At 40.9% G+C, this 23,081-nt stretch overlaps 2 protein-coding genes across 17 annotated transcripts in view; both read left to right on the forward strand.

The window, feature by feature from the left end:
• The window catches only part of NSD3 (nuclear receptor binding SET domain protein 3), a 106,778-nt gene extending 89,858 nt beyond the window's left edge, over positions 1-16,920 (forward strand). For 8 of the 10 annotated variants that reach the window (XM_074329633.1, XM_074329632.1, XM_074329631.1 and 5 more), the window contains 5 exons: positions 6,920-7,036; positions 8,564-8,705; positions 9,768-9,874; positions 10,424-10,628; positions 11,049-16,920. In XM_074329633.1, coding sequence (XP_074185734.1) covers positions 6,920-7,036; positions 8,564-8,705; positions 9,768-9,874; positions 10,424-10,628; positions 11,049-11,290 — 813 coding nt within the window. In that variant the 3' untranslated portion in view covers positions 11,291-16,920. The remainder of the gene's footprint in view (positions 1-6,919; positions 7,037-8,563; positions 8,706-9,767; positions 9,875-10,423; positions 10,629-11,048) is intronic. The other 2 variants (XM_019748082.2, XM_019748084.2) reach the window with 1 other exon arrangement.
• Positions 16,921-17,033: 113 nt separating this feature from the next.
• Positions 17,034-22,841, forward strand: PLPP5 (phospholipid phosphatase 5). Of its 7 annotated transcripts, XM_074329660.1 has the most exons (8): positions 17,034-17,669; positions 17,859-17,967; positions 18,438-18,528; positions 18,935-18,998; positions 19,471-19,565; positions 19,723-19,786; positions 20,295-20,465; positions 21,625-21,762. In XM_074329660.1, exons 1-7 carry the CDS (start codon positions 17,599-17,601, stop codon positions 20,443-20,445), a joined length of 645 nt encoding a protein of 214 aa, XP_074185761.1. In that variant the 5' UTR covers positions 17,034-17,598; the 3' UTR covers positions 20,446-20,465; positions 21,625-21,762. The 7 variants fall into 7 exon arrangements, with proteins under 7 accessions (XP_074185761.1, XP_074185756.1, XP_019603671.2 ...); XM_074329655.1 differs by lacking the exon at positions 19,723-19,786 and having other exon boundaries at positions 17,428-17,669; positions 21,625-22,841; XM_019748112.2 differs by lacking the exon at positions 19,723-19,786 and having other exon boundaries at positions 17,436-17,669; positions 19,471-19,595; positions 21,625-22,841.
• Positions 22,842-23,081: the final 240 nt, after the last annotated feature.

Below are 23,081 nucleotides of genomic sequence, written 5' to 3' on the forward strand. Positions count from 1 at the left end.
CACCTCTGCCTCCGGCCCTCTTGCCCAGGAGAACTGCTCACTCAACCTGCCCTGAAGTCCCAGCCAGAGTCGGGAGATCAGGAAGCCCCGGTGCAGGCAGGGGAACAGTTGTACCCTCACCACCCCCCGACCCTGCCCCACCCAGCCCCTCACATGAGGTTGCAGCTCTTGGCTCGATCCTTGTGTATCTTGCCTGGTCTGGCCATCCTGCCAGCTGAGCAGATCGCTGCAGTCCCCGGCGTGAGTCAGTACGGCGAAGCTGCCTATGGCCGCGGCCACTGTGGCCACATGGAAAACATCCCTGACGCTGCGCTCAGAGGACCGGGAAGAGCACTCCACATAGGACACGGCCCCCACCTGCTTGGCCAGCACAGTGCCCTGGAAGGATGGAGTAAGTCAAGGGACCAGGTCAGAGGCCAGGGAAAGGGATGAGCAAAGTAGGGTGTTTTCAAACCAGAGCTTGAGAGGGTCAGAGGTCTAGGGTCAGAGGTCTAGGTTGGGATTAGGTTAGGGGTCAGCAGTCCTACCTGCTCATGTGGAGCAGGGATAAGCCTCTGCTTGGACAGCTCCCTCAGGGTGGCCAGGTGGGTCCGCATGTCCAGTTTACAGCCAACCTTGGCACTGGGCAAAACGTCTGAGTCTCCCCTTGCCACTTCTTGAGGACACTGTCCAGAGTTTCTGGTCAGCTAATGTTCAAAGCAGACAGGCACAGCGTCTGAATCAGGATAAGCCAGGGGCCTGAAGTTATCCTAAAAGAGGAACCTGAAGTGACCCACATGTTGAGCTCAGTGCGTCACTTATCATCTCCAAGCTCCCGGTGCAGTTCTCAGACACGGTGGGGACACAACTCCCGGGCTGGAAGTCCTGGGCGGACACCTGCAGCAGTGCTGTCCTGCCGCACTCCGTGTGCCCCCACGATCTTGCAGCAGCCTCTTTGCCTCCATGGTGCTGCCTACGCCACACACACACACACACACACACACGTGCAGCCTGCCTCCTGGGCTTGCTGCAGCGCTCGGACCATGGACACTGGCTCTAGTGAACGTTCTCGATCATCTATCTTCATTTACCTGTTTCTATAGGTTGCATGAGGTGAACCCATTCATTCAGCACATGTTTGTTAAGCTTGTGTGTGGCAGGTAGTATTCTAGGCATTTGGAAAACAATAGTGAACAAGACACCTTTGTGGGACTACGACCATGTTTCCCCGAAAATAAGACCTAGCCGGACCATCAGCTCTAATGCGTGTTTTGGAGCAAAAATTAATATAAGACCCGGTATTACATTATATTGTACTAATATTATATTATACTATATTATACTATACTATACTATACCTGGTCTTATAGTAAAATAAGACCAGGTCTTACATTAATTTTTGCTCTAAAAGACGCATTAGAGCTGATAGTCCGACTAGGTCTCAATTTCAGGGAAACATGGTATAGACTGATAATAAACAGATACTAGGTCTGACAATTAAGTTCACGAACTTGTTGCGACAATGTCGCTAACCTTTTTTGCTATCAGAAGGATTATTCATTAGGAATTTGTACCAACTGGACAAACAGTTAACTAAGTTTACTATTTGGAAGTGCTAAAAAGGCTGCATGAAAAAGTTAGATGACCTGAACTTTTCCCCAACAATTCATGGCTCTTGCATCACGACAATGCACCAGCTCACACGACAGTGTCTGTGAGGGAATTTTTAGCCAGTAAACAAATCACTGTATTGCAATACCCTCCCTACTCACCTGATCTGGCCCCCAATGACTTCTTTCTTTACCTAAAGATAAAGGAAATATTGAAAGGAAGACATTTTGATGACATTCAGGACATCAAGGGTAATATGACAACAGCTCTGATGGGCATTCCAGAAAAAAAGTTCCAAAATTGCTTTGAAGGGTGGACTAGGCACTGGCATCAGGGCATAGCTTCCCAAGGGGAGTACTTCGAAGGTGACTGTAGTGATATTCAGCAATGAGGCATGTAGCACTTTTTCTAGGATGAGTTCGCCAACTTAATTGTTCGACTTCATATATAATGTTGAGTACCACTAAAAGCTGCTAAGAAAATTAAAGCTGTCAAAGGGGATATTGGTGACAGGTATTATTATTTTTAATCGATTGGTTAAGGAAGGCCTAAGGAGGTGACATTTTACGTGACTGGGTGAGGGAGAAAGCCATGGTGATACATACCAAGAAAAGAGTAAGTACAAAGGCCTTAGCATGCTCCAGGAGCAGCAAGGAAGCTAGTATACCTGAAAAAGAGTGACAAGGAGAGGAACGGTAGGTGGGAGATGAAGAAAGAAGGGTTGCCAGGGGTTAGGTCATATGGGGCCTTATAGGCCACAGAATGGAAAGTTTCTAGAGGATTTTAGTAGGGAATAGCTTGATCTGAGACTTAATGTGTTCGTTTTCTCTGCATAATAGTATTACCACAAATTTGGTAACTTAAAACATTAACAGACATGTTTTATCTCACCATTTCTATGGGTCAGGAGAGCAGGGGATGCTTTGCTGGGTCCAGGTGCTAACCGGGGCTGGGTTCTCATTCTTGTGCCTCAACCAGGGAAGGATCCACTTCCCTGTTTGCATGGCAGTTGTGGGAATTCTGTTCTTTGTGCCTGTGGGTCTGAGAGCTTCAGGTGTTTGGGGGTTTCATTTGGTGTTTTGCTGCCCTTAGCTTCTAGAGGCTTCCTGCAATTCCTTGCCGAATGGGGCTCCCCAACATGGCTATTTGCTTCCTTACAGCCAAGGGGAGAAAGACACTCTAGCAAGATGGATGCTAAAGACTCAGTGTAGCAAACCCATGTAAACACATATCCCCTGTCGCCTTTGTCATATTCTGTTGATTAGAAGCAAGTCCCAGGTCCTGCCCACTCAGCAGAAGAGGATCACACAAGTGTGTGAACAGCAGGAGGCCAGGGGCTTGGGAGCCGCCTTAAGAGTCTGCCCGCCACACGTGCGTCTCAAAAGAATAACCTTGGCTGTAGTAGGGAGACTTTATGGTCATGGGGGAAAGAGTGATAAAAAGGAGATCGTTATAATCCAAGAGAGATATGTGGTGGTGTAGACTACTAGGGTTGTAGTTGAGCCGGAGAGAATTGGTTGGATTGCTGACATGTTGAAGGCAGAGCCAGTAGGATTTACTATATTTAATACCATGCATGTCATTCATACAGATTTTTGCCTGTGATTTCAGGGGAGTGTTTGGAGTCATCCTGAAAATTTGCTAACACCTTTTAATAGTAGCTGCATTTATTCTAAAACATATTGTAATTTATTAAATTAAACATATTCTAAATTATTAAAATTAAATTAAAGGTCAGTTGACCTTTGAACCCCACAGAGGGTAGGGACACTGACTCCCCGTACACAGTCAAAAATTCACATAATATTTGACTTCCCCCAAAACTTAAGTTGTTCCTCGGGGGATTGGTTCCAGGACGCACGCGCACGCACACACACACACCAACAGACACCAAAATCCGAGGATAATTCAATTCCTTATATAAAATGATGTACCTCAATACCTACAGTCAGCCTACCACATCCGTGGACTCCCAGCCACAGATGGAAAATAGTACAGGTATTTATTGGAAAAAGAAAAATCTACGTAAGTGGACCTGCATAATTTAAACCTGTGTTGTTCAAGGGTCAACTATAATTAAGAGAAAAGAAAATATAATCAGGATTATTCTGCCTTTCATTTAGCCCTGGAGTTGCTAATGTAAGACAATTACTTGATCTTTTACAAAATAGCTAGAAATATACAGTTACTAAGAAGCATAATCATAAAGACTTTGTAGAAACATGTTGGCACATTTAGGGGACAGAAGCCAAGTACGAAATTGCGTGTACACAGTCAGTCCCCTTCTTTTCACACATAAGAAATTCTGAAAATATGAGCCAGAGTCAAACATGGCACTATGAAGATTCTTTCTTAGAAATTAAAAAATACATATTAAATACTGAATTATACTCTGTCTTTTTTGCCACAGTCTTTAAGGACAGATTTCTAGCATTTTTAAAGGTTTTTACGTTATTTTTGTTCACAATTGAATTCACAGTTAATGGTTTTAAGTCCAATAAGGCTAAAGATTTGAGGCTAAAGATTTGTCACTTTGGACCATATAAATTATTTCTTTTACAAAATATCTAGAAGTATTTATTCACAATGGTATCAAGTTTATGAAACTTACACTCGTGTTTGATATCAGCACTTTAATTTTTCTATATTTACTCATTTTCATAGAATAGTAAATATAAACCATAATAAATGGTTCTCAAGCTTTTAAAGCCACAGAACCATTTCTTCAAATGAAATCTTTATCTTGAAAATCAATATGTGGAAAAGGTGAAGTATAGCTGATTTGGTTGAAATTCTGCTTTATAGGTTTTCATTAAAGAAAACTTGCCGTGAAATAGTTCAGTAGTCCCCACCTTTTCCGCAATTTCAGTTAACCTGCAGTCAACCACAGTCTAAAAACATTAAATGGAAATTTTCCAGAATTAAACAATTCATAAGTTTTAAATTGAGCACTGTTCTGAGTAACGTGATAAAATCGCACGCCATCCCACTCTGCCCTGCCTGGGACGGGACTCGTTCCTTTGTCCCGCGTCTGCACTGTATGCACTACCTGACCATTAGTCACTTACAGCCGTCTGGGTCATCAGATTGGGAATCAGTGCTGCTGTTCAAGTCACCCTTACTTTACTTAATGTCCCCAAAATACAAGAGTAGGGATGCTGGCAATTTGGACATGCCAAAAATAAGTCATAAAGCGCTTCCTTTAAGTGAAAAGGTGGAAGTTCTCAACCTAATAAGACATTTTATGATTTCACATCATCACAAAAAGGGTAAGTACAGTACAATAAAATATTTTGAGAGAGAGAAACCACATTCACGTAACTTCTATTACAGCATATTATAATTATTCTATTTTATTATTTTTTGTTGTTAATCTCTTCCTGTGGCTAATATATCAATTAAGCTTTATTATAGGTGTGTATGTATAGGAAAAAACATAATGTACATAGGGCTTTATACTATCCTCAGTTTCAGGCATCCACCGGGGCTCTTGGTCCGTATCTCCTGTGGACAAAAGGAGGCTGCTGTATGGTAACACTAGGTGGCATTGCAGCCAAGGTGGCAATGAAATCTTCTACCTGTGTGGCCGGTGATACCATGTGATAGTGCAGAATGTTGTTCATCAGCTGATGTCAGAGTCCTGGTTGGATGTGGTACAAGCCCCTTAAAGCTGACAGTGCATCGTACATGAAGGTGCACGACCATCCTATGTCCTTCATTACAAAGGACTGGAAGAAAAAGTGGAGAAAACAAACAGTTGTATTACGGTATTGCAGTTACAGCTGAAATGTGTTTCTTTTTCTAATTTCATTTTTTGTCATAGCTGTACAGTCAGTGAAAATGGGAGAAAAACCTAGAGGTCAGCTTTTGTGGTGACCACTCCCCAGTTGAAACAACTATGTAGCTCCCTGAAGCAGACTGGTGTTCCTCATTAATCTCACTAACAGCAGACCACCAAGCAAAAAGACTTACGTATGGGAAGTTAGGGTGGTTCCTTCCAATTAATCCCAGTAATTTTTTTAACTCTTATTACAGAAATTGCAGACTCTTATTTTATAAAAAACAGCAAAATGAAACATAGTGACCATACCAAATGCTGGCAAAGTTATGGAGAAACTGGATCTCATGCATTGGCAATGTGTGGTGGGAATGTGAAATGATACCAACCACTCTAGAAAATAGTTTGGTAGTTTCTTTTAAAAATTAAACACATATTCACCGTATTACCCAACAAATTGCACTCCTGGCCATTTACCCTAGAGAAGTAAAAACCTGTGTCTACGTAAAAACTTTTACCCGAATGTCCATAGCAACTTTATTTATAATAGCAAAAATCTGGAAACAATTCAAATGTTCTTCAGGTGAATGGTTAAACAAATCGATACATCCATACTGTGGAATACTATCTGCAGTGAAAAAGAACAAACTGTTGATACTCACAAAAACTTGGAGGGATCTCAAGAGAATTAGGTTGAGGGTTTTTTTTTTTCTTTCTTCGTTAAGCCAGTCTCAAATCGGTCTGATTCCATTTGCAGAACATTCTCAAAGTGACAGAATTATAGAGGTGGAGAACAGGTTAGGGATGGGAAGGGGTGGAGGACGGATGGAGGATGGCTGTGATTATAATGGAGTAGCACAAGGGGTGTCTGTGGCAATGGAACAGTTCTGTATCTTGATTGTGGTGCTTACATGATGTACTACACCTGATAAAATTCCGTAGAACTACACATACACACACATGCATGTAAATGAGTGCGTGTGAAAATTGGTAAAATATGAATAAGTTTTGTAGCTTGTACCAAGATCAGTTTTCTGGTTTAATATTGTACTATAGTTATGTAAGATGTTACCATTGAAGAAAACTGAAGGGTACATGGACCCTTTATGCACTGTTTTTGTAAATTCCTGTGAATGCCTATAATTAGTTCAAAATAAAAAATTAACTAAGAAAAAAAAAGAGCTCATGTGTTTGAGTCAGATCTTTTCCAGGTCTTACCTCCAAAGCTACAAGCTAGTAAAGTCTGTTACGATCCAACTTTCAAGGCTCGAAGTAGGCTTATCCCCAGATCCCAGTGATATACTTGGACTATAGAAATAATACTATCAGGAAAAAAAGACAAGCAGATTATTGCATTTTGAGGCACCGATACAAGAAAAATCGTGCCGCCTGAATGCCCACAAATAACAGCAACTGTTTGTTTCTAGGATTTAAGTTATGTTTCTAGGATTCTTTTTGGTTAATTCTCTTGGATTATACATGTGGTATTAAGGAATGCTTTCTGATATAATACACTGATTTCACATTTACATATTGCATGCTTCTCTGCAGGGTGAATTTGTAAATGAATATGTTGGCGAATTAATTGATGAAGAAGAATGCAGATTGCGAATCAAGCGAGCCCACGAGAACAGTGTAACTAATTTTTATATGTTAACTGTTACCAAGGTAAAATTGCTTTTTTTTTGTAAGAAAAAGGGATTTTTTTTGTTTTCGTTTCATAGTCTTAGGTTGAACTCAGTTTCCTCTAATTAGATTTTTTCAGGCAAAGTATAATGATTGGCAGTAGCCAGAGTGCTTACCCATTATAATGTGCTAATTATACCAGAGTACAAAATAATGATTATTGAAGCCTTGCACATGTCATGTGACACAGCATTGTGAAAAGCTAACCAGGATTAGGGTTAACATAGCTGGATTTTAGTTCCGGCTCTTCTTAGCCACTGAAAGACTTGGCCCTCAGTTTCCTTATCACTGAAGGAGAGAATGAGTTCTGTAATTCTAAGTTATAAACCACCATTAAAGTTCTGATTAAGCAAAAATTCTAACTCTAAAAATTGTTCTGCATGTTTAAACTTTTTTTAATGAGTTAGGGAAAATGAATGCTGTCATAAGAAAAATGACAGTAAAACTGCTAGTTTAATACATGTAATTGTAAGTTCTATTTGATGCACATTACACCAGTTTTCTCACTTAATTTCTCAACAGTCCTCTGATTGACAGAGGACAAAAAACTGAGGTCCAGCCGTGATAAGTGATTTGTTGAATATCTTGTTACCATTTAATGATGAAGAGTCAAGATTAGTACCCATGCTTCCTGCTTTCCAGGCTATCGCTAAAACTGAGTCAGAATATCATTAAAAGGAAAAACTAGAGATCGTTTAAAAGAAGTATTATTTTGACTGATATGCCATTGTTTGAAAGTTTTGCAACTTTCGTGAACATACATTTCATAAACATAAAATGCCACTTATTTATGATTGCTGATTGGCTCCTTAAATCCTATCCTCACTGCCAGTGACACCTGCAGCCATCTTGATGACACCTGGGAGGCTCTGTCCTCTAGAGCTTATCTAGATTATCAGGAGGCCAAATGCTGAGATTTTTATTGTATTTTGAACTTGAGTGTAAGTAAAAATAGAACAAATAGATAACTACTAGAGAGTACATCCCAAACTATAGCCCTTCCATCAGTCAAATCTGAAAGTCTTTATTCAGAGGAGAGGTTTCTCCTTTGCCCTGCTTCCTCTTTATGGCCTGAACTCTCAGCCACCTACCCCCATGCTAGTTTTGCTTCTTGCTCAGAGTAGGAAGGGAGAACCAACAGCAAAACGCCATCACCAGTAGCTATCTGAACGCAGAGCTCTCAAATCAGAAATACTTCCTTAAACTCATGGCCAGCTAATCTTCTAAGTAGCATTATTCTATGATCTGATTGTTTCTAGAAACAAACTTAACAAGAAACTAAATTTCACTCTATCTTGATTGCTTTGATTTGAATGTCATCAAGTACAGTAGAGAACTTGGTAAATTGCACAGAGAGTGCCACGTTTCGGGTTTGTCAGTTGTCAGACATCAGCTGGTAGCAGAATGCTGCTTGCTGCCCTGTGGCTCTTGACTGAGGTGGATGTTTCTGTTATAGGTTTGTATTTAGTTTTATGTCAAAAGGACCTTTCATTTCTTTTCTTTCTGAAGGACCGTATAATTGATGCTGGCCCTAAAGGAAATTATTCTCGCTTCATGAACCACAGTTGTAATCCGAACTGTGAAACACAGAAGTGGACAGTGAATGGAGATGTTCGAGTTGGACTGTTTGCTCTTTGTGATATTCCTGCAGGTAAAACAGTAACTTACTCCCCACGTCCCCCACTTCCCCTGAGGAAGCACATATATTCTTTGAAGGCAGGATATTCTTTAAGGTTTGATGTTCAAATAGTTATTCAAGTAAGATAAAGGGTTATATTTAGAATTGTTATTAGAATTGTTCTCTGCCAGTAATAAGTAAAAATCTGTAACCTGCAAAAGGGAGCTTAGCAAGAGCCTTTATGTAAGAGAGGATATTACAGAATTCTGTGCGTCCATCATCCTACTGAGTTAATTCTCCACAGTGCTGTCTATATAATGTAACCAGATGTAGCCAGATGGTTAAGCTTTTGTTTTTGTTTTTAAAGTATTAAAAGCCTATGTTGACATCCGCTGGTTTCTTGGTTTGTTTGTGAGGGGTTTTGTTGTTGTTTTAGTTTGAAAGATTAATCTGTTTCAAATTAGACATTAAAGGCTTCAGAAGCTAGAGTTATTGCTTTATTTTTCCTTACCCATCCAGCATCTTAACAGCAAAATTTAGTTTCCCCTTTCAGTTTGTAGAAAAATGGGTGAGAAGAGAAATGCTGTAGCTGAAAAAGATTTAAAGACTCATCGTGAATTGTTCAAGCCCAGCTGATAGAACGCCTGGGTCTCCTAGTTTGAATCTTTGTTGTATTTACAAAACTTTGAACTCTTTTCTGATCATAACATAAGGCACTAATTACAGGAAATAGTGTCATCACAATTCCACAATCATATTGTTCGTTTAGAAAAGAGAGCTAAACTAGAACCCAATTTTCTTAAACACAGATTTCAGATTCTCTGTTACAGTTTTTGCCCACTTCAGTGAAAAGCATATGACGACTTTTGTAGAATATTTGTTTTTGCTGTAATCATTGGTGGATTGAGGGTGTTTTCCTCTACGTTTTTTTTTCTTTCTTTGTTTTTTGTCCATCACTATCTTCAATGTAGAACATGGGGGGGAGCAAAAAGTCTTCATATCAATTGTCTCTTTTTTCATTATGAGAGTGTATCTATGGTAGCTTTTCTCTTCCCCATGACTTGAATATGAATAATTATTTCTCTTATGTTTTAGGGAAGGAATTAACTTTTAATTATAACCTGGATTGTTTGGGCAACGGCAGAACAGAGTGCCACTGTGGGGCAGATAACTGCAGTGGTTTTCTGGGAGTGCGGCCAAAGGTCAGTTGTGCAGGCAGCTCCCCACGCCAACAGGAAATAAGGAAGGAGTGGGGCTGTTGAAGACGTTTGTTTATGACCATGTCAGGGAAATGCTGGCACATGGGCACCTGGCTTAGTTCACAGATCTTCAGTTGCATTTACCCAAGGTTTAGAGTCTGCCTTTCTAATGAAGCATGTCTTAGTAAGATCTGTTCTGGAAAAGTATTTGTATTTCTGATTGAATTTGAAGTTAGCAAAATCCTTTTTGAAAACTTTAAAAAATTCACAATATCCTAAAACCACTGAATTAGATACACTTTAAGTGGTAACTTTTATGGTATGTGAATTATATCTCTCAGTGTCCTTGCAATTGAGGGAAAAAAGCACCTTATTTAAAAGTCAGTGAAAATGAAGTCTTATTTTTATTATAGGGCTGTTATGGGCTGAGTCCCCTGGTGTTTTTAGTTAATTGAACAACAGATGAATTTAAATGAATGTGTCGTAGGATCGTCCCTTCTGTGTAAAGCTTCCTCCGCTCTGATCACTGAAACCGGTCCTTTCTCCTGCCAGTCGGCGTGTATGGCAACAACTGAGGAAAAGGCAAAAAATGCGAAGTTAAAGCAGAAGAGACGAAAAATCAAAACTGAACCAAAGCAGATGCATGAAGATTACTGTTTTCAGTGTGGAGATGATGGAGAGCTGGTCATGTGTGACAAAAAAGACTGTCCCAAAGCATACCACCTCCTATGCCTTAACCTGACTCAGCCCCCGTATGGTAAGCCAGAACTTTAAGACCCTTTGTCTGACTTGCGTTTTTGCCAGCTGTATGTAACTCAGAATATATTCCACTCTCCTTAGTGGAGCCGTGGGATAGGAAACATTGAATAGAACAAACAACCATAGCAAACAAAAATTAATGCTAGTGAAAATCTCTCTTTGCAAATTTGGGATACCTGTGAGCCAGCAAGGATTGGTTTCTTCTGTATTATTATCATAGGTGAGTACTTTGGATAGTATCTCACGCCCATACTTACATAGTACACCCAGCCAGACGTGTGCGTGTGTGGCTGAAATTTGGGATGCTATTCAGTTGAATTCGGTCTCCAATCAGAGAAGGCGGCACTTGAGTTTTGCACAGCACTAACAAGACAGGCACTAACGTGGGCCCCTCTCGTTCTTCCCGCCCGCTCGTTAGGAAAGTGGGAGTGCCCACGGCATCGGTGCGATGAGTGCGGCAATGCGGCTGTCTCCTTCTGTGAGTTCTGTCCACATTCCTTTTGTAAAGATCATGACAAGGGGGCCCTGGTCCCCTCTGCGCTGGAAGGTCGTCTCTGCTGCGCGGAACATGACCCCCTGTCTCCTGTGTCGTCACAATACTGGAGCAAGATCAAATGTAAATTGGAATCACAAGATCGTGGAGAAGAAGTGAAAGAATAAATGGGTGGTGATTTCCTTTTTATTTAAATGAAGAAAAAGGAAAAGCAAAAAGTAAATAAAGAATGCATTAGTAGGAGAGACTGCTGCAGTGCATACAGCTTGTGCCGTCAGAACTGCCTTATTACAGTGAAAACGGGGAACCCGTACCCGCAGGCAGCAGCAGGGGACGGTAGCTGGGTTTTCTGTTTTGTTCTGTGGGTTCGGGGATTCTTTTGTGAAGGGTTCAATTCCCTTGGTCTTTTCTTGCCTTTTATTGTGCTTCAATGCCTTTGCAGCTGGAAAAAGAGATGTGTTCGCTTTTAAAATACGAACAAACAGAAAGAAAGTTTTGTTAATGAGATAAATTTAAAATCTAGGATGTCTTCCTTGAGTGTAAAAAGCAAAACTAGCCATCATTCCTTTATTTATTTTCATTTTTTTAAATTTTGAGAAGTGTAGTTCAGATAGTCTAATCAGTGTATGTGTGTGTGTGTTTTAAGTAGGAATTGGAGAAAGCCCTCTAGAAAAGGGTCTGACGATCTTTACATACCTCTTTACTGAGCAGTAGGTAGGCTAACTTCTCTTTCCCTTCACAATGTCTTTCATAGTCTTAGAGAAGGTTCTGTGGGAGGATCGAACTTGGCCTCTTGACAGCAAAATGCCTCAGTGGGTTTTACCTCTGTGGTCTTAAACCAGCTGGGCTTTGTGAGATGATAACTTTACCTAGAAAAGTATATGATGTGGTTTTGGGGTTTTTGTTTTGAAGAAAAGTTTTCCATTGCCAGTGGGTATTTTTGATGAAGTGCGTTTATGTGGACGTGAGTGCAGTTAGAATGGTCATTCCTGTTATCTTGACACTCTGGTAAAGGCAGGTAAAGGGAAATGAAAGGCACAAACCAAAAGTTGGCTCGTGTAAGCACCATTTTCTGTCCAATTTAATGTAGACCTTGGTCTGACTTGAAGACAATTATGGGCATTTTACTTTCTGTCTCTGCTTCCCTCTCCTAATCAAGCATTCCCTTTGTCAGCTGACCACTCAGTCATGTTTCCTGGTGAAAAACTACTCAAATTAATTTTAGTTTGTATTTGAATAGCTCTTTTTGGTTTGGTTCCTAATTTGGAGGGCATCCCAAAATTATGTAAACAATTTCTATTAAATATTATCCAGTACTTAAAATTGCCCCCATTGAGGAAGGGTAAGCACTTCTACAGGATACATAAGAGCCACACAAACACACTTCGTCTTAGGAAGTACTTAGGGAAAGCTCCCGAGAAAGCAGTGTTAGCGGAAACGGTGGGCTGCGATGCTTGGATCTCAGATGCAAGTGTACTAAGGTGTCTGCCCACAAAACTCACTTGCTTTTAATGCTTAGGAATATGTATATTCCAGTATTCCTTGTATGAAATAATTAGTAATGTCAGACATTGTTGTAACACTGTACTAAGTAGAACTCTAGAATTAGCTTGAATGAACGTTAACTTTCTTGTGAATTTTGACTGCTTAACAATTGCTGGTACCTGGTAGCATTTATTTTCCCTCAAGAAGTACCTAGTAACCTTACGAAGGTAGGGAGTATAGATGCTCCACCACATTCCTTCAGTTGTGTTATGTGTGTTCCTTTTTCTTATCAATTTAGAGCTCTCCTCTGGAAAAAAGGAAAAAAATCTGTTTTGTGCCTCTCCTTTTTTTTGGTATGTAAATGTGTAATTATACTGGATTTTCTCTTGTAAAAAAAAACAAAACAAAACACTACATTTCCTTTACTTAAGCTCCTAAACTGCCATTTGCCTATTCCAGAAATTAATTCTGAGGTAACTTATTGGGCCTCCAACAGTTCTATTGCTTAGATATGGTCCCAAAAGAAAGAGCAAAATGGAAAATGCTGTACATGTTACCAACCATAATTGCTACAAGTAACATGAATTACAGCTCACGAAACACTGAACTTTGCTCTTGAGCGATTACGTAGTTTGATGTCCTTTTAAAAAATAATTTAAGAAAAATCTACGTTTTATCATACTAAAACTTTATTTTATATATGTATATGATAAATGTTTGCAGTTTTAAACTTACTAACATGAAGGATTTCCTTTAATATTTGAAATGCACCTCTTGTTGAAATAGTATCTAACATAAACTTATCTCCTTGCTTTCTTTTGGACTTAGTGCTATTTAATATCTGATGACTTTTATATGGTAAGCCAGGGTATATCCAAATACTACAGATACCTTAGGTTTAAATGTTTTTATGCAGCTTCTTCATTGTGTCACGTTTTGTTGGTTTATCTATAACAGAGCTCTGTTGAGATTTCCTAATCTTTTGCGGGTGGGGGTGGAAGACTAACAGGATTGTTCTGCCATTCATAAATCAGGGTAGAAAACAATAGCGAACCATACATAGCTCTGGAGTCTTTGTCCATGAATGTTCTTTAAGGGTCTAAAAAGTGGGTTTAGTTACCCAGTGCCAAGGAGCTCTCCTTACACCCCCAGTGTCACTGCTGACTTAGTTTATATATTGTAAAGCTGCAGGTTCTGGGAACAGAAAAAAAGTAAGTTGTGCTTTGTGTGTGCATACTATGTGTGCTTGCCTGTGCTTCATCAATGAAATATTCCAAAAGACATTGCTCACTCATAGTCTGAGGGTGGTATTTATTAACTTTTAAATCTATATGTGGTCAGAGCATAAAAGGTTGATTTTTATTCTTGTCCAAAAATGAAATAAAGCAGCATGGGATAATGGTATTTTTTTTTAACCTCATGTTAATTCTTTGGAGGAAGGAGTGAGTGTAAGATTTTTGATCAGCAGCATAAAGCTTCAGAAATTGGATCAGTAACAACTAAAGATAAAATCCTGGGGAAAACTCCAGGCACTGTGCAGTGGATGGGGGGGGCTGGACCTTGGCCAGGTCTGAGGAATCAGGAGAGCTGCCGGGAGCTGGCCCCAGAGGCGGGATGATGGGCCCTTCTTCCTGGAAGGCTGAAGCAGCCGGAGGACGTGACTGACTTCTTAAGTGTCTAATCAGGACTAGAGTTAAGGGTGAGGTGGTGTTTACTTTCATTTTTGTTTTAACAAGTTCCCACTCTGTCTTAATTCTCAAAAATGGTCTGGCCTAAATTATAGACTAGGCTGACTTCTAGAATCATTGAAACTTGGAGATTTCTGTGTGTTCAAGTCAGCAATATATCTAAAAACTGAAAAAAACAATGGGGCAGGTAAGACTGCTCCCAGTTCCCTTCTGCCATTTCCAAATATTTGGAAACATGCCTGTAAATAGTGTTACGAAACCGAGATAATCACGTACAGGACTCAGACAGGGCAGGCTGTTGGACAAGTTTGTTTCCTGGTTCATGAAGTAGTTTCCTTTTTGAGGAGTTTGTCCTATGGTGTGTGTTCCGATCAGGATCAAACCTAGATCTGCAGTTTGGAAACGGTAGGCCAGGTATACAGAATGTAGTCTCTGGACTACCCGGGATTTGTTGCCTGTCTTTCATTTTTAAATACAAAGCTCTTCCTTTAGCATTTACCTTAAAGTCAAGGTGCTGCCACTTGCCATGTCCCCACGGGATAAGAAGACAGGTTACCATGGAGTCCTTACAGCTTGGGAAGCTTCTGTTGGACGTCCCTGTGTGTGAGGTACGGACACGGGGAAGTTGCTTTACGGGCGGTGCACATTAGACTTGAATTATTTCTTAGGAGGCTGATGCATCCAGCCCCTCCCAAGTTGCTGCAGACATGAAGTGATCATTTGGGACAATTTCCTTTGGCCCACGGCCACGTAGAGTTGGTCTCTGGTTATTTGTAAACAGTAGAATTTGCTTCCATTTTCAGATAGGCTAGGGAATAGCTCTGTCATGTATTAACAAATATTGAAAAGTTGGAAATTTGTATATACTGAAATCTACCAACTTTTATGTGGGGTGGGACACAGGGAGAAAAGGGGGTAACGGGGGGATGATAATGTTTACCACTCGTATGAAGTAGTCACTTTAACACTGAGACCTCTGCCTCATTGAATTCAGGTTTTTTAAGTACTTGAAATTATTCAGATTCTCCTTAACAGTTATTTTAAAATTTATGAAGTAGAAAGCATTGTTTTATATACTGTTTTGAAAATAAATAGCCTAGTCTCTTATCCTCTTTAACTCGGATTAAAGGTGAGGTTCCGCAAATGGGAGAGCTTATTCACAGTAAATATCTCAGATTTATAATGTACACACTTGAGGTGGAGACGCCTGCATGAGATACCAGCAGCCTTTTTAAGAATATTTCCTATGTATGTTCTTTATTTTGTCATTTTGTCAACCCAACCAAGCACCCCTTCTTTCCTTTTAATATATGCCTGTGTAGGGAAAAAAACAAAAATTTGCACTTACGTTACATTCCTGAAATGCCGGGTATAACCTGTGTATTTCAAAAACCATTTCCGTTCTTTTTTCGTCAGTCCATTGCTTAAGTGACAAGGTCAGGTGCTTGTGGCACACATATGTAAAGGGGGAGGAGAGAATTACCTATCCTTGGGTAGCCTCTGAGAGTCATTAACGTGTCAGGAAAAGGGAAAAGATGAATAGTTGCCAAAGTCATTTATTCAGCCCTGTTTTCTTATGTGACATTGCTGTATTTGCATATTGGCAAGAAAGCACCTTCAAGTTCCAGGACTCCCCTTCCCTACCAGCCACAGACTTCTGATATGTGTGAATGGCTCTCAGTACCCATAAAATTACCTGGATGAGGTATTTATAAGGTATTCCTGTCAGTTTAGAAGTGGACTGGATAAAATTTACTTTGTTGTCATTTATATCGCTCTTTCTTTCATTTGTGCTGTTGCATACCCTATGTTAAAAAAGAAAATCATATTGCCACTGACAACCAAGATGCTGAACGATGATTATTACAACTGGCTGATAAGATTCTTTTTATACACATGGGTGTGTGCATAATTGGAATTGTTATGAGAAGTTCATTTGTATCCACTTGTAATATTGCACAACAGATACCTACAGATTCTGTTTTCATTTCCTTGTGATCTTTTATGATAATGACCTTTGTAGATTGGTTATTTCTGTACTTTGTTTATCTGTAATAAACTTTGTAGATCCTGTGAAATGTTATTTTGCCTAAATCACTTGAGACTTGAGTCTTTAATAACAAAGCATCAATATTCACTAAAGTCAATCTCTTGAGTTTCTGTGACTTCGTTAGAAGCGTGACACTAAGGGGGTTAGTGTTAATTTTCCCTGGGGGTGTTCCACTAGGGCATTACTGTATATTGACTTCATGTTGCCACACAGACTTCAAGATACATGATATTTTGGGGATTTTGTTGATTGGCCTATGTTTTATTGCAGTGTGAAATGTGCAAAGCTTGGTTAACCTGTATATAGGTAGCTTATTGTTGACTAGTTATAGTGTATTTAGGCTTGCCTGTAACATTTAAGCTGCTTACTACTGTTGTGCTGGTAGGAACATATAATTTTTGTATATTATATTTACTGAGATGTTACCTTTTTTGTTTTACAAATACTTTGGAATTCAAATGTGTTTTTTGCTTTTGTGAGGATTAATTTGGAAAGGTTTTTAATGACATTCCACTGATTTCAGATTTTGCTTGAGATTGACTTCAATAAATTGTCCTGTATGTTCCAAATTAAATATGTTGACTTGTTCATTGCCTATAATTTGTTGCTACAATTGCCTGGGCCAGAGGCCATCCAGGGAGGGAGGGCTGAATGACCCAATAATACGTCCACCCCTCAGCCAGTGAGGCCCACAGCCTCTGTCCTGTGTCTCGAGAGCTAAGTATACCTTTATTCAAAATGCTGGTCTGCTGCTAATAAACTTGGATCTGAAAATGTGGGGGGTTTTGTTTTGTGTTTGTGGAGGAAAGGTCCGTGGAGAATGTTGCTCCTTGCTTTGGTTTGGTATGAGAATATCGAGGCACCAGCTGGTTGGTGAAAGAAATGAAGAGGAGATATTCGTCACGTGCATCCCATTGGCTTATCAGACGGCAAGGTAGCCAGCCTGCTGCTTGGCTGGACACCGGGAGATAGGCTGGCTCCTTGCCAAGTGTACCAGAGAACAGCACTGCTTGCTTTTCCTTCCTTTTGCTAGGTGACGCTCTCAGAACACCGCAAAGCTGCCACTACTACTTCCTGGATTGCTTACCTGGGGTGAGAATGTGGCTGATGGCGTTGTCTGCCTGCAGTTCCCCGAGTGCCCGCCAGCGGGTGCTGAGCAGCTGAGATCCCGCCTCCCAGGGGCGGCCTTCGCGTCCCCGCCGCAGCGGCTGCCACGTCAGCGCGGCGCCTTGTCTCTGTGCTGAGCGAGGGGATGGGGAAGGCGGCGGTGGCGGCCTGCGGGGCTGAATTGGGAGTGCGGATCGCACTGTTCGCGGCCTTCCTGTAAGAGGTTTGCGGATCAGACCCCAGGGCACGCAGGACGGACAGGCTGACGACCCGTAACAGGGCAGGCAGGAAGGTGCCTGCCGCCTCGGCCGGGCGCTCCCTGAGCTAGCTGAGGTCGGGGTTCTTCCACGCGAAGCGCGGAGGAAGCAAGCCAGCATGCTCAGCACTTTTTTGTTTCCCCTTTAGGGTAACAGAGCTTCTCCCTCCCTTCCAGAGGCTTATCCAACCAGAGGAGATGTGGCTTTACCGGAATCCGTATGTGGAAGCAGAGTATTTCCCTACCAAGCCAATGTTTGTGCGTTCACTTGCCCTTCCTTCTGCCTGTAATACTTAACTACTGAGCTTAATGCGGAAAGGGGTCCTTCTGGCTCCAAAATGTTCTTCGTAAGGAGCGTAAGCGTAGTGCTCCCTTTGTTGGTGTGCTAAGATTTTGCTTCCGAATGTTTAAGATGCAGATTTAGAGAGCAAGATGTTAGTCTGTTTTGGCTCCAGACATGTTCTGTGAGCACTGTTCCTTACAATGAATAGTCTGAGCGAACTGGTCGTGTAGAGTAATGGTGTACTGACTGCAGCACTGCCAGTGCCCCGTTAAACCACAGACACCGAGGCGTTCGTTACCTTTCCAGGGGCCAGTGGGGTCTGATACGTGAGTGCTCCTGTCCCTTCCATCCCCCTTCCCTGCAGGAGCTACTTTAATAACCAGTTGTGTAGAGTTTTGTGGGGCTTTTTTGTTTGTTTTTTAACCTTTGCCATATTCTGTTTCAGGTCATCGCGTTTCTTTCTCCGCTGTCTCTGATCCTCCTGGCCAAATGTCTCAAGAAGGCAGACACAACAGACAGCAAACAAGCCTGTCTGGGTAAGAACCAGCCCTTTCTACCTGGTGTTGTCTTATCTTACCGCTGGAATGAAAAGGCAGGAGTTGTGGCCTCGGTGTGTGGAGGCCACTGAGTTCTACGTTCCTGAATTGTATCTCCCCTGCGTCCCACGTGGTGCTCTGGCAGACAGCACTAAGAACTTGGTTAACCTCTAGCTGTGCCTAAATGCACGGGGTCATGGGCACCCCGGAAAGGTCTCCAGCCTAGTACACATTCTCCCTGTACTACAGCAGTCGGTCATCCACGGCCACAGTTATTTTCATACTCCGCGCTGGTGGGGGCCGTACCACTCCTGTCGCAGAGGCCCTGGCTGCTGCCTTAATGAGAACAGTGACTGCAGTTCCTCCTCGGCAGGTACCACTAACAGTAAGTTTCTTTGCTTTCCAGCTGCCAGCCTTGCCCTGGCTTTGAATGGTGTTTTTACCAACATAATAAAACTGATCGTGGGGAGGTAAGTGACCAAGTTAGCCCCCCTGTATCTGCCTCTGCCCTTACTTCAGCGAGAGATGGTTAATGGCACGCCATCACACATCTTTCTCCTTGTCCTTTTCTTCTTTATTCTCAGTCTAATCTTTTCCCATTTAACACTTTCCCCCTTCCCTATTCTCAGTCCTGCGGGTGACCCTTGGGCTCTTTTGTGCCCCGGACAGAGTTGTGTCCCCTAGAGCACCCTCGAAGCTGCGCTGTGACTTGCTCTTAGCCCCTCCAGCACAATTCCTTTTTAGGGCATTTTTGTCTCCTGATTTAAATGTTTACCCTGGAAATAAGGCTTCTCAGGGGTGATTATCCTAAACCAGTCACATTATTTTGTCTGGGACACTATTTGACCAACAGGTAACGAGGATTACTAGGGTCTGATACACCAAAAATGAGTTTCTGGAGTCGTAAATGATCTGTGTAGGGACCATACTCATTTCTTCCAGGCCACGGCCCGACTTCTTCTACCGCTGCTTCCCTGACGGGCAGGCCCATTCTGACCTGATGTGCACGGGAGACAGAGATGTGGTGAATGAGGGCCGTAAGAGCTTCCCTAGTGGACATTCTTCCTGTATGAATACCAAGCGGACTCGACTTCTAGGCTTTTTTTTGTGGGGGGGGTGAGGAGGGGTCATTGAATTTAGCCTAGGAATCTTGTAAGGACGGGAATATCTCACTACTCTTGTTCTTCTATCTAGAAATTGGAGAACCCCCCCTTTTAAGAACCCCAAGATTTCACAAGCCTGAGCCTCGAATATTAGGGTAAATATTCAAAGACAGGGGAGGTAGTTGACCTTCGTGAGATGTGAACATTTTATTATTGTTGTATTATTTGCCTAGATCCTGAAATCTTGTAATAGTCATAAAAATATTAACCTTTATTGAAGTGTTCCTGTGTGTCAGGTGCTTTGAAGCATTTTCGATTCTTACTTCATTTGATATTGTAGTAGCCCAATGAGGTGGGTACTATTATTTTTATGATTCACATTTATACGTGAGGAAACTAAGCATCAAGAAGTTCAGTAACCTGCCCAAAGTCATTTAGCTAGTATTCCAAAAACTATTCTTAGGATAAATATTAAATATTAACTTGGGGACACTAAGTGCTTTATTTTTCCTTTTGTTTCCTTCTCCCTCAAAATCAATGGTCTACTCCAGAAGTATACAAAAAAGGGACAAAACATCTTCCTATCCCCCCGCTTCCTATTTACAGATGAGTGAGGGAGCTTCCTTTAAAAGACATATACTTAACAGGTTTTTCCTCTTCTAGTTGCATTTGCTGGTCTGGCCTTTGCTTCTTTCTACCTGGCAGGGAAGTTACACTGCTTCACACCACAAGGCCGTGGGAAATCTTGGAGGCTTTGTGCCTTTCTGTCACCTCTACTTTTTGCAGCTGTGATTGCACTGTCCCGCACCTGTGATTACAAGCATCACTGGCAAGGTAAGCCAGGTATTCATGCCCTAAAAGCTTCCGTGTATCACTCACCATTTTATCCCTAGCACTTGGTAGAGGAGATGCCCACCAAGTATCTGCTGAATGAATAAATGAGTATGGGATGGTCTGGGTTCTGTACTAAGAGCATTTATAGCTGTATGGGAGATGAGAAAGTACAGTTACCTTTTGAAGAGATTACCAAGGAGGAATGTCCTAATTTTTCCATTATTTTGATTGAAACATCATAAGTTCAGAATAAACGATAAGAAATTTTGTACAACCTAAAATTCGATTTTTACTTACTGTCTTAAAATAAAAATGAAGTTCATTGTCATGAGATTTTTGTTCAGGAAAAAAAATAAAATTCAAGAAAACATAAAATTGTAATTAAACCAAAGAAATTTAAGCTGAATGATATAGTAAAAACATTCAAAGTACAGAATATCTTCACAGAAAACCCACAATTCAAAAAAAAAAAAAAAAAAATGGTTTCATTGCCCAGAGGTCCTTAGGAGACTATTTTAGAGAATAAATTATTTTTTTTTTACAAAGAGGCAAATCCTGAAGTTTATTGCGCCCTCTAAACTCTTTAAATGATGAAAAACAATTAAAATTGTTAATAGCATGAAGTGAACCTTTATTCTTCTGAATTTAAAAAAAAAAATCTAAGGGGGAAGAGGAATGGGAGATGAGGGTAAAGGGGATCAAATATATGGTGATGGAAGGAGAACTGACTCTGGGTGGTGAACACACAATGGGATTTATAGATGATGTAAGGCAGAATGGTACACCTGAAGTCTATGTAACTTTACTAACAATTGTCACCCCAATAAACTTTAATTTAAAAAAAAAAAATCCAAAACTAAAAATTTAGTTCTACAAAAAAAAAAAAAATCTAGTGTACTTGGAAAAAGGCTTATTATACTTATTTAACTAAAGATGTGTTTTGATTTGGTATTTAGAGAACAACATGAAAATGATCATCTGTAACTATATGATAAAAGTGAGAAAGCCTAAAGAAACCATGAACCTTGCATTGTGGGGTTTTGCAGCCCAAACAATTAAAATAACCCGGAGGGCCAAGTTCTCTATATACTGTGTGGTGTCTGACATGGTTTAGGAGTCTATTATGATTAAGAGAAGACTTTTTCTCCTCTCTCTTCAGATGTACTGGTTGGATCCATGATTGGCCTGACATGTGCCTATGTCTGCTACAGGCAGTATTACCCTCCGCTGACGGATGCAGAATGCCATAAACCATTTCAGAGCACACTCGCACTCCCCACTGCACCAAAGAAGCCTGGTGACCCTTATCATTTTGATATTTAGAAACTGGAGCTACCTCACTGGAGAAAAGGTGAATCAGCCCCTCCTACCATGACCGTGCCCAAGCCAAGAATTTCTTACCTTTTTACCTCTTAAACGGTACCAGCGAGGACATCAGCACTTCATTCTGCCTCCAAATGATTACGCAGTTTTGCTGATGTGAATGTGTCATGAGGTGCAGCTGCTGCTTCCCTACCGTGTGCCACATGCCCCGGGAACGGGGTCCTGCACTAAGTCCTCCAACAGCTTATGATTCCTCTCCATCAGACTGGCACCCCAAGATCTCCAGTGTTTTTACATTTGAATTTAAATGCCATTCTTGGAAGGATCTTGGCACAAAGAGGCCTTTACATAGCCCCACTTTATCCTAGAAACTAGAGTTAATTATCAAAACTTCATTTCCCATAGCTCAAAATCTTAAAATCTAGGGCATGACCGACTAAATCATTTTGGTTCTGTTTACTTTCTCTGATGACAGTTCCATCAAGCCACAAATAGGAAAATGTACATTTCTGGCTAGTTTACCACTGTTAGGCATATCTTACCCAAGTCCAGCCAGATAATGCTGTCCATTTTTAATACTCGGCATGATTTGTTGAGTTACTAAGTAAACACAGTAGAAAAGAAAATGGTTAGGAGTGTGGTTTCAGTGCTAACACTGACACTGTTTCTACCTCATCTATCCTTACCTGTGCTCGTGAGCCTCTTCCCCTCCCTTCATGACTGAAGATCTGCCCAAATGCCTAAAGCATTAAAGAAAAATTACAGATACCATTATCTGGAGGACGGAGGACAAATGAATCTTTTTCTGTCCCTTCTTCACAATGCGCCATAAGGAACAATTACGGGTTATCATCAGAACTGTTGCTATAGGACCTACAACATTCTCTTTATTGAGATTATACATTAAATATGACCTTGCCGTATAGATTTCCAATGTATCGTTTTCCTTCAGTAAGTGAGATATGGACATAAAATGATGAATGTGGGGTTTTTTTTGTACTGAAGTACCATTCGAAAGCTGGAACATTTCCAAAATAAAACTATTGGACTCCCCATCTGACATAAGTGATTCAACTACCTATAGTTGTGGCTCATGATTATAAATACCAAAGGATAGTCTCAGTATTTACCTTATAACTCATGCTTTAAATTCTGAGTTATACCTGCCTAGACAATGAAAATACCAATCAAGGGAAAATAAAAATTAGTTATTTGCCCAAAATTTACTTTTTAAACTTCTTTTAATCCATACAGGAAGAGAAAATGGTTATTATATTGATTTTCTTTATGATG

Source organism: Rhinolophus sinicus, linkage group LG04 (genome assembly GCF_036562045.2).
Source record: "Rhinolophus sinicus isolate RSC01 linkage group LG04, ASM3656204v1, whole genome shotgun sequence".
Lineage (NCBI taxonomy): Eukaryota > Metazoa > Chordata > Mammalia > Chiroptera > Rhinolophidae > Rhinolophus > Rhinolophus sinicus.